The 12,038-nt window shown below is 33.3% G+C and overlaps 1 protein-coding gene across 1 annotated transcript; it reads right to left on the reverse strand.

Annotated features, from left to right (window-relative positions):
* Positions 1-11,241: 11,241 nt before the first annotated feature.
* LOC110033316 (NAC domain-containing protein 100-like) lies at positions 11,242-11,941 on the reverse strand. Its single transcript, XM_020737246.1, has 2 exons — positions 11,744-11,941; positions 11,242-11,643 (listed from the first exon to the last, which is right to left on the reverse strand). Exons 1-2 carry the CDS (start codon positions 11,939-11,941, stop codon positions 11,242-11,244), a joined length of 600 nt encoding a protein of 199 aa, XP_020592905.1.
* Positions 11,942-12,038: the final 97 nt, after the last annotated feature.

Below are 12,038 nucleotides of genomic sequence, written 5' to 3' on the forward strand. Positions count from 1 at the left end.
TATAAAAAATGATTGCATGCGAATTTATGATGCCGTAAAATCTAAACAAAAAAAACTTTCAGTAAGAGAAAAGATTAACCACACCATTTAATTTCCATGCTCTCTTATTTGTTTGTTGTAAATTACCATAGAATGGTCTCTTCTTTAGCACATATCCAACTAAGGCTAAATTCCACTATTTTATATCCTTCTTGAACTTCAAGTACAAAGAAAGAAGTCTTATCTCGTGAACAAGGAACATGAGACATATTGAAATTAGAAGAATTATTAAGATGTGAAGAAACTAAACCCATTCATTTAAGTGTTGGAACAACACCAAGAACATGCTAAGAAGAATTAGAACTAAGTGGGGGAAAAAAAGAGAATCCATCTTAAAAAGGGGCAAAGAAGCCCTAAAATCTGTATGAACACAAAAAAAAACACGGTTTTCTCAACAGAAAGGGAAAACAAAAAGAAATAGAAGAAGTCTAAAGAAAATCTTGAGTAAACAAAAGTTCTCTTTAAATCTTGCTATCACACTTCACACAAAACTATCATCCAAAAAAATAAAGGGGTTTTCAGAAAGCATGAAAGTAGATCGACTTCAATAATTTTCATGCACATAATCAATTATTTTAACCAAGCAAAACAAGGTGAGTGTTTTCAATTTCTTAGAGCTTTTCATTTAAAAATTCTTGCATCAATGAAACTCTTATTTATGTATGTAAATTTTGTACAAATCTAATCCTAAAATACTCACTCAACAATCATAAACCTTCTAATAATGTATGGGCAAAAGAAGTCTAAACTCCCTAGTTGAAAAAAGCTAGGAGGTCCACATAGAATCCAAACAATATATATATATATATATATGTATATGTAAAATCATGCTTAACCCCAGTTTAATCGTAATGTGCAATTTTCAAAGCTGCCAGAGAATTTATGGCAAAATAATGAAAGGCATGATTTGATTATGGCGAAACGTTCATTTCTATGCTGATTTTATTTGTGGTTAATGATTTAGGATTCGTCAACCAAATAAAGTAAAAATTTAGCCTGCATGAACATTCTTAATGAGAGGAAAGTGGATTTTAAGGCATATTCTCCAAAGAGCAAATTCCAGAAACAGGTGAAGAAACCGATGATCACAGTGTTGGATATTTTATGGGTAACGCGGGTCATGGGGTCGATCCCGCAAGCGCCTGTTTCAAAGTCAAATATTTGGATGGCATCGTGGTTTGGGGCTGCGCCGCACGAAAAAAGCGGCCCCGAACGGGTAATAGGAAGGGAATTAGTATTTGGAGCAAATCACCAGCTTAGCCTACTATTTAAGAGTAGCTTTAAATCAAGAGGTCTCGAGTTAAATTCGGTCGAATATGGTCAAAATCATTATAAAAAAAAAAAAATGAAAAAAAGGATGTTATCACCCATTTCTTATGTATTTACATATCCAACATCTAGGCTTGATTATTAGTACTTATATCATCCTAATCTTTCATATCACATAAAAAATATAACTATTTTAATTTTTAAAAATTCAATACAGCCGACAACAAAAAGTACAAATGAATAAGGCTAAGGATGGGAAGAACAATGGTCCATCAGCGGAAGACCAAGGGTTCGCTAGAATAGACCAAAGGACCTACCTAATCGAGTGCAACTCTTCCTGAACTGAGGCTAGAGTACGACCGAATGCAGACCATCCAAACTAGATACTAAGGTCAATCGAGTCGAGCAGAGACTTTAACCTATCTCTCACCACAACCTGACTCCAATGAAGAATTCAACATCACCAGCTATCTCAGGGACGCCTCTGAGATTCCTCATTTGGTGTCAAGACTGGCCACAACATAATCACACAGCGCATCTCGAAGGATAGACCCGTCAACGAGTGAGTTGCATATCAGATTATGGTGATTCAATCTCAACCTGTAGACTAATCTTGTTATTTCGACAGGAGTTCCTTGCCCTCAGATCAACAATTTGCAACTAGTATAGAATAGCCGACCGACAAAGCGAAATTGATTGAGTCAAGTCCTGTTAACTTGAAGATCATTAAGGTCCAACTAGCAACCATGCTTCAACACAATTAGATGAGCAGGTCTTGCCGATGCATGACCGACTATTTTCAGATGACCGAGTTATAAGGTAGCCAAACCGAAGGCCTATATATATAAAATACATAAAATATCATATAACACTTCCATTAAAGCATATGTAGACTCACAATTTCGTATATTATATCTTTTTCATTACAAATAGGGGGGTCATTTCATGTGGAAAGGCTAATCAATAATTCAAATTACTCTTCATTAATGTGTTCTTCCCATTCTCTCTCTCTCTTTCTCTCTCTTTCTCTCTCTCTCTCTTTCTACCTCTGTTTATAGTCTATTCCTTAGGTGTCAGGCTAATCAATAATTCAAATTACTATTCATTAATGTGTTCTTCCCATTCGCTCTCTCTCTCTCTCTCTGTCTGTTTATAGTCTATTTCTTAGGTGTGATTCATGGACATATCAATATTCAACGTTCTATAAGTGATGAGTATGAATCATGCCAAATACAAGAAAGGAATAACACGTAATGAAGAAACCCTCAACAAAGATATTGCTAACACGGAGTGCACCAAAGTGTTTGTGCATCAATAGATCTAGGAGTTGAAAGACTAGATGATGGATGCCTTTAGAGAGGCAATGGCTCGGGGAAGGGAGCAAAACCCTTGAGAGGATGGGTCGATGCTGAATGATAGCAGGGCACCCCTGTTTATGGAAAGAGAATGAGATTTCTATTACCTTAATAGTGTTGGGTTGACATTGATAGATAGACTATGACTTAGGTGCATTGAGGCTCCCCTCTCTCTATAGAATTCATTCTTTTGTATTATTTATGAAGCTGAGACCCCAAAAAATTTAGATATCCTAATATGGAATCATACAAACGTTGGACTGATCTGATCGATCACATATACTCCATTGAGTCAACTGTCTACTAGCTAAAGATCATAGATGCATTGAAGTGTTGCTTGTATTTTACCACAATGAGGGATTTGATCTTCAAGTGGTTTAATGGATTATCGCAAGAGGTAATATCCTCATTCACTAATTTTAAAAGGATATTTGTAGCACAGTTTGCGAGTAACCATAAGCCCCTGAAGAGTTCACAAACCCTAATGTATATAATACTGGGGCAGAACGTGAGTCTCTGTTTTTCATCACTCGATTACATAAAGATATTTTGGAGGTGAGGGATTTGGAAACCATAGTTGCACAGACCGCTCTTTGTCAAGGGTTGAAAAAAGGTTCGTTCTGGTATGTTATGTGTCTACAATTACAGAAGACCTTGATTAAGTTATTGGAGCTGGTCAATAACCTCATATCAGCCAGATAGTACAACAACCCTTCTTCTGTTTGTCTGTCAAATTTTTTTTAAATAATTTAATTTAATAAACATATAATTTTATTTTTGAAAATAGAATTTTAATTTTAAAAAATGAGACCAAATGGATCTCATTTATTTAATAGTTTAGATAGTTGAGCATAATACCATAAGTAATACACTACTCTAAAAGATGAGCATATTCTCATTAGTAGGCTCGACCATTTAAACTAAAGAGAGTTAAGGTTTATGTTGCACAACATGATTGTGCAAAGGTCTAAGAGATAAAGTGATGATTAATTCCGTGATATACAAACAACCTCAATGTCCTAAGGGTTTATGTTATTTAAAACTAAGGAAAGGTTTTGTTGAAGTTGATTTGCTTCATTTCTTAGTTTTGATCATCATCTGAAGTCGTCCTCCATGCTCTTGTATTTTTTTCTGAACTCTTTGTTGTGATGGTTTTAGGTTCAAGGTTTGTGCTTGAACTTATGATTACTATTGGGTCTTAAGGCTTGTCATAGGGTTCCTCCTAAGCTAGTGGCCTACTATTCTCTACCCTATAGTTCCTTGCAAGTATATAAAATTATAAATAAATAAAATAACTCATAAAGTACAGTAAAAAGGAAAATGTAGTAAAAAAAAGTGGCAGGATGTACCCGTCATCTCTAATGCTGTTGATAAAAGGTTAGCATTATAAACATAACTTGCAAATGTACAGAAATTGAACATGACACAATGAAAACATGAGCACGTGGAATAAGTTGAATAGCACATTTAGAAGATCAAGGCTAGCTTCAAGATTTTTAAGTCCTAGGGTGGACTCAAAATCAGGATTGGAAACCTAATAATTTTTTAGGGACTTTTGTTGGTAACCCTCAACATCACTTATATGAGACCCAACATAAGGTAAAAGGCTACCAACAAGGCAATCAAAGGAGGACCCTCAGCCCGGTCTATGTGGCTGACACATGAACTTGCTAAAAGTTACACTAAAAAAATTCTAATTTTTCATACAAGCAAGTAATTTAAGATTTTCATTTAGCAAGTAAAATATAAGTTTTATTAGAAAAAAAGTTCTATTTTCACACATTTTTGTAAATCAGGCACTTCATGAGTTAGTCACACTATTGAGCTAGAGTCATGACCCGACCCACAATTATGTAATTATTTATGTTCGAAAAAATGGCCAAAATGTTGACCCAATTTATATTTAGAGGCTAGTGTGCAAAATAAATGTGTAATTAAATTGATTAAAGGTTTACACATTAGGGGTACTATCAAGTATAATATAATTTCAAGTAATATAGAGTTTTCTTTAAAAACCCCAATATTAAATCCATAGGGAAAATAAGGATTTTAATATGCTAAGTTAGAAATATTTATACTTAAACTGTAAAATAAATTTGCAAGAGAATAATATCGATCTGTTTGTAAAAGGGTGTAACTAAAGTGACTACTTCTACTAAAAGTAAATGCAAAGTCTTTAAATTAAAAATGTGTAAAGAAGCACAATTTTAAGAAAAAGTCTTTCCCCTTGCAAAGAGAGTGTAAATCAGTACATGAATCAAATGATTGAAAATGAAAACGAGGTATTGTGACAAATATGAGCATTCCTATTCTTTACCCCTTTCGAGCAAAAAGAACATTGGCTAATCTAAAGTTAGTTTCAGCTTCTGTGGTAGTACTGACTAGATTCTAGCCCCTCACTTATAGATTACCCAACTTACCCTCTCTATAAGACCTACCAGTGACCCTTAGTTCCAATAATAGACCAAATTGGTAAAGGATCTAGCCTGTCACCCTAGGAATACCAATTCTACACCTATCAAAACTTATTTCCCTATCTATTTGCACTCCCCCTGGATTTGGCATCCCCTTCCTCCAAGGCTTAGTGTGATACTCACTAGTTGGTGAAATCATAGTTCTGCCGGGTCATTATGTTTTGCAAATAGTTTTAACATAAAAAATGGCTAGTTTATACAGTAAATGAATAACTGGTGAAAATATCATCACAAATTGTTTGAATAAAATAAATCTTTAAAACATTCTAATCCCACACATCATTATTTCTTATTGTAAGGAGAAAGAAAAGAAAACTACTCAAAAATTGGGGCTAACGAAAAAAACATCATATATATAAAAACAAAGTTTATAAGACAAATCTTAAACAAAGGTACAAATACTTATCTCAAATTGTTTGGCTAATCCTAAGGCCAAAATTTTCTATGGGGATTCTTCTTGAGCTCCCCCATATTGGTTCCACATACTAAGTGCTAGAGTTTAGAACCAACATGTGTAACATCAAGATGAGCAAAGAAGAGTTTTAAAATTTATAATTGTGAGGTTTCCCTTTACTAGTCTTCTAAGAATAGTCAACAGGAAAGTCCTATTTTTAGATCCTAGGCTTCTAAGGAAGAGACTAAACCTCAACCAAAAGTGAGGTCAACAACACTAGAGGTACTAGGCAAGTATACGTATCATTTCAAGTAATATAGGATTTTCTTAAAAAACCCAGTATCGATCCCACGGAGATAGGCAAAACTCTTATAAAACTAACTTTAATAAAACCTTATTTAAATTATAGTAAACTCATATGGGAAATGATTGCAAGTTTTTATGTAATATCTAATTCTATAGAATTAAAAGGAATGCTAAGTATGCTAAGCAAATGCAAAAATACAGGACAAACAAAAAAGGTTTTAAAATGTAAAGTTACCGTTACTCTAAACTAACAATGTATGAAGAGTTCAATTTTGTATAAAACATCCTTCCTCTAGCAATGAGTTTATAATTAGTGTAGGAAAATAATTTTAAATATAATTAAGGTGTTATGCTAAATAGAAGCAATTCTATTCTTTACCCTCTCTCACTTTAGAGTTCTCATTTCCTCTCACCTAAGGGCTAACATCTTTCTTTAGTTTTCAAACATCAGAACCAAATTGGGGATTACCAAATTGGAAATTTTAGTCTCTCACCCTAAAATCTCTAATTCTACTCCCATCAAAACTTATTTCTATATTTATTTGCACTTAGTCTCAGGGACTACATTCTCATCAATGAGGTTAAATGTGATTCTTACTATGTTGGAACATAGCCCATTTTGGGTCACTATATTTTACAATAGATTTTAACAAATCAATTGGTCAGATGACAAGTAAATTAAGCATAAATTTCAAATCATCACAATTTATGGAATTTTGAAAGCATTTCTACTAAACTACATTCCTACACATAATTATTCCTCATTGTTGGGAGAAAGGCAAAGGAAACTACTCATATCTCATGGGGAAGAAACAACAACACATGGATTTATAGATAAATAAAAGTTTACTAGACAAGACTAAGTAAAAATAAACAAAGTACACAACTTATCTTTGAACTCCATCTCAAGCAACCCTTCAAGTTCATTTGAATCACTTACTCTCCTTACAATTCCACTCCAAACTTGCTTAGAACTGTAGTGAAGAAAAAATCTCTCACTTCTCCTCTGCTCCTCCAAGTCCAAGTAAGCCTCCATGACTTTCTCCTCTCTAGAAAGAATCCACTTCTCTCCAAAAGACTCTATTTTTCTCCTCCAAAAGTTTCTCCTTTGAATCTCTAGAAGTCTCTTTAAATAGAGCTCTCAAAATCCCCAAGAGTTTCTTCAAGCACCTCTTCAAAATTTGTCTACGTTCAATGGATATTTTAGATAACTGCCTCTCGTGCTAGATCCTGGCACCTAGGCACCAGACTCTCTGTTGTCTGACGCCTAAGCGCCAGATTGACATTAGCCTTTTTGTTTCATTTGACTCCAATTTGCTCCATTTTTTTTTCCATTTGCTCCATTTTTTTCCATTTGCTTCATTTAATATACCTACAACCAAAAATATTAAAAATATCTTTCATTAAAGCGCAATATCATAAAAAATAGATATTAAATTTGAAGTAAAAGCAACATGTTTTAGGCATGTCACCTTCTACAAACACCCTTGGATAACTCAAAGATCAATTAGCCAAAAAAATAATTACAATGGTTGGCTAAATATCTCCTAAGAATAATCTTCTAAAGATTGATAAAGAGATCAGATTAATCGGGACTTCTTAGACCAGAAAACTTATTAAGGAATTAAAATTTATAGTGTAAGGAATAGTGAAACTATCAGAATTCTTAAGTTTTTATTTAAGTTTTTTCAAAAGTGTTTCACTACATTTTTTAATTAAGGCCACAATCTCAAAATCACCAAACTTTTATTTCTTATTAAGGATATCTTTAACAAACTTAGCATAACTAAACAAATATTTTAAGGCTTCGACAAATGGGTTATAAATTGTTATTTAAAAAACTTCTAATAATCTAGAGAGTTGTTTAGCAAACTTGTATCATTTACGTCTTTAAGGAAAAGGTGGAGGTGGTATTTCATGTTCTTTTCTAAATTTTTTGGTTACTTTTTCTAAGTCTAGTGAAGATTTTTCACTAGATCACTCAGGCTCAGGTTCATTTTTGCTAGGCTTTTCTCTAATTACCTCCTCTAACTCCTTTCCATGCCTCAATCTTATTGCTTTACACTGCACTTTTCCTTTTTCCTTATGATTCACTTCGGTGTTGCTTGGTAACGTCCCTTAGGGTCTATCACTAAATGAATTTGTCGACTCTCGAAGTTAATAATTAATATCGATTTTTGTTGTAGTTTGGCTTTATAACTAATTAATTTCTCATTTGTAACACAGATCCTTCCAAAGGTGATTTCTTTTCTTTAAATTAGGATTTGGAAGTGAATCCAATTAAGTAAGTTGATTTTAGGTTGAGATTATTTGTTTAGCTATTGTAGTTGCCTATGGAGTTTATTTGGTTTAAACCCTACTGATGATTACTTATGTTTTGGCTCTTAGTATTCCAATTAAAATTTTGGTGATTTCCCTAACGATAGTTGTATGTGCTTGAATAGTAGTTGTTGCGCCTATCATTAAATGACATTCATTAACCTCATTAAAGGAATATTAGGATCAACTAACTATTCATAAGCATTTTTCTCAATTATTAGTGATCTTAGTGCATAATTCAAACTCAAGTTATCTAATTTTTTAGATATTCTTACTATCTGCAAATTTAAAATGGATCATAAACTTGCTCGTGAATGTTGGCTATTCTCCTAAGGTTGACTCTCTTAGAAGGCTAATTAAAATTATTAGTAATCTCCTTAATAAGTGCATAAGCTTTCTAGTATTATTCTGACATCAAAGACCCCCTATCAAAACATCTATTATAGACCTCAATGATCCCACCAACCTATTATAAAAATTTTTAATTTTAACCAATTACGAAAGGCAAGTTGTGAGAATTTCTTAAGAAGTTTCTTAAATATCTCTTATGCTTCATATATTGACTCACTATCCATCTAAGTAAAGAATTAAAATAATTCTTAAGCTCCATAATTTTGGATGGAGAAAAGTATTAAGCTAGAAACTTTTGTGCTAAATTATTCCAAATTATGATAGGCTCAGGTGTTAATGAATTAAACCACATCTTAGCCTTATCTTAAAAAAATGGAAAAAACCCATGTACAACAATATCATTTGAGATAAAAATGATATTGTTGTATCTAAGTTTCACACATAACTCTAAGAAGCTGGCAATATGTCAGTTTGGGACTTCATTAAAATAATATTATAGATTTAAGTTCAAAGATGTTGGCTTCAATGCTAAAGTTATTAATGCTCCAATGAGTTTCATCTATCACAAAGTACATAAAATTCTTAAGTGGTTTGAGTTGAATGTTTTCTTCCCTTGAGTATTTTATTTTTCCTAAATTTTTTTTTAGTTCCGTTGGTTTTCTGATTTTAAGTCTGAGTATTGAGTTTAACCTAATTGTCATTATACTTTTGTGTTATAAACTTGTCTAATTACACTTTTGGGGTCATTCCAATAAATTGTGTTTAATTTAAGTGTTCTTCTAGTCTATGGTCAATAGTCCTAAATCACAAAGTGTTTTAAAATTTCTAATGGATACCAAAAGAGTAAATTAAGTTTAAAAGGATAAGACATCAACATGTCATAATTGTATAAACAAATTGTATAAAATGAACTAAATTTTTACATTCCCAATCCAAATAAGCAAGTATATTAGTTCCTAGACATATGTGAATGAAAAAACACAACAAATTTCATGGAGAACAAAATCAAATTTCACAAAGAAAAAAAAAAGACCACAACCGGTTAAAATCACATTTTGCTCCAAGAAGATCCTTCCTATCACAATAAATTTATACCTTGATTCACTCTCACACAGTCACACAAGTGATATGTGCTCTCTCACATACTCTCTAAGCACTTTTTATTATTTACTATGCTGTTCAACTCTTCTCCCTAATGATTTATTTTTGTTCAATATTTGATGGCTTTTAAGTCATTACATCACCTAAACTGTTAGCAAATATTAGAAACGAGCTTAAGTCGGTGGGGGCCATCAGGGCACTAGATATGTAGCGTCATGGCATTAGAAACGGGCACGACGGTGCTACGTTCGAGCATTGCATTTCGTCTTTAATAATCATCAATCTAGGTCTTCAGCATGACAACATTGGTCTAGGTAGTGCAAGTACACTAGTAATTAGCGTTGGGGCATTTGGATCCTAGCAATGTGTTGTCATACTCCCTATATTTTGGACGAAAATGAGCAGCTTCGGGTGCTATGGCACTAGCTTTTAGGCGTTTGGGTGCTATCTTGCTTGCACCGTGTTGCTTCCTCTAGGATCTAGTCCATGTTAATTCTAATTCTTCTAAATATTTCATTGATCCAATATACTACACAAATACACAACATATGCCAACAAAAAAGAAACATCAAAATGATACAAAATTTATACTAAATACCATAAAATACTGTCATATTTTACACATATCATAAATAAGTCACAAAGCCATCATTGTTCGCCAGAGCTCATTACCAAAAACCACCAATGACAGTTGTAGTATTTTGTTTGCCTTCTGTCATCCCCCGTCTGCTGCCACCTGCCGCTCACTATTGCCGCTATCCAATTAGAATTAAATATTATTAAATTTATTTTACTTCAAACAAAACATAAATAAATTAAAAGCATTAGTTTCATAATCAATACAAGTATTCTAAAATATTTCAAATACATTACATTTTAATTATGCCATATTTCATATACTGCAAACTGCCCATAAATGAATGTTTTCAAGGAATGAATCCAAGTGCATCAACTTAGAAAATATCTCCTCATATGGTGCAAGCATTACATGAGAAAAACAAAAACTCTTGCATTAACATGAAGATGAAGGGGCATTTTGCTCAACTACATAAAGGATCTTCTGAACTTCTTATGTTTTTTGTTTCTTTTTTTTGCTAGAAAGTTCAAAATCTGTAATTTCATGTTGTGCTTCTCTCTTTCTCCCTGCAAGCAATCCATTTCTCTCCACATACTCAAATTTCTTACACAACAATAGGAAGACTTTGATCAATTACAAATTGCAGACATTCTGTAAATGAATATTAGACACAGAAGAAATTAAATTGAGATTTAAACAGTACACAGATAGAGATAATTGAATTCTTTACAATTGCTTCCAACCCAGCAACAATACATCCACAGTTGTTGCAGAAAACTGTTTCAATAAACAGGAATTCACATTATGAAGTCTTAACAAAATATTAAAAAAACTGCACATTAAAACTAAATTTTATAAAATGGGATCTGCCACGTGGCTCTTTCTCCCATCATTGGATCTGCCACGGGGCGCTGAGAACTCTCTGCCCAATGTAAAAATTGTTATTTTTAATGTATGTTTTTTTAATATTAATTTAAAAAAAAATTATGTCCCTACAAACATCTAGATTAATGAATACATTAAACGGCTACACTGATCAATCTGCATAAATCAATATCAATATCCTCTCCATAGGGATTCCTCCTGCTCCTGCCCCTGCTGCTTCTGCACAAATTCAGCAAATTTTAACTCCTGAGATCCAACAAAAGCATCCCCATTCCCCTCAAACGCACCCATACTTGATCCAGCATTGAATGATTCATTTGTTTGGCATCTACCATATAACAAGTTCATATATAGCTTCAAATCCATCTTATTTTCATCATCTACTTGCAATAATGGATTAAAATGACTTGAAGAATCACGAATATTATTCAAGATGGATGCATCAATATCTCCAAACTGGTCACTCAGTGTGTTTCCGGGAGATTCCAGCAACATGGAAGGAAAGCTTGAACCAGGCTTCTTCATATGAAAGTTGTCGCTTTTCTTGAAGATTTTGCACACAACCCATTCTTCCTGTATTTGTCATAATAGAAAAAATCAAATTTTGGCTAGTTAAAAAATCAAATTTTGGCTAGTTATATTAACTAGAAAGATAGCTGAGAAGAATAAGTACCTTGGATGATTTGTAAGGGAAATCGGTCTGTAGTCTGTATTCATGCATAACCCAGCTGGTCTTCTCGCCCTTGGGAGCTCTGCCCTTGTAAAAAACTAGTGTTTTCTTCATTCCGACAAGAACTCCATAGTGGAAGATCTCCTTGTCTTTGCCCGTTGTCTTCCAGTAGCCAGCATTGGTGGCTCGGTTGGTTCGCATACCCGTAGGGTATTTTCTATCTTTCAAGCTGAAGAAGTAGCCTACTTTCTCCCCCAAGCTGGCCTTCCCTGAAACTATTGATTCACTCTCACATGGT

The sequence above is a fragment of the Phalaenopsis equestris genome, unplaced genomic scaffold (assembly GCF_001263595.1).
Source record: "Phalaenopsis equestris unplaced genomic scaffold, ASM126359v1 Scaffold001135, whole genome shotgun sequence".
Classification (NCBI taxonomy): domain Eukaryota; kingdom Viridiplantae; phylum Streptophyta; class Magnoliopsida; order Asparagales; family Orchidaceae; genus Phalaenopsis; species Phalaenopsis equestris.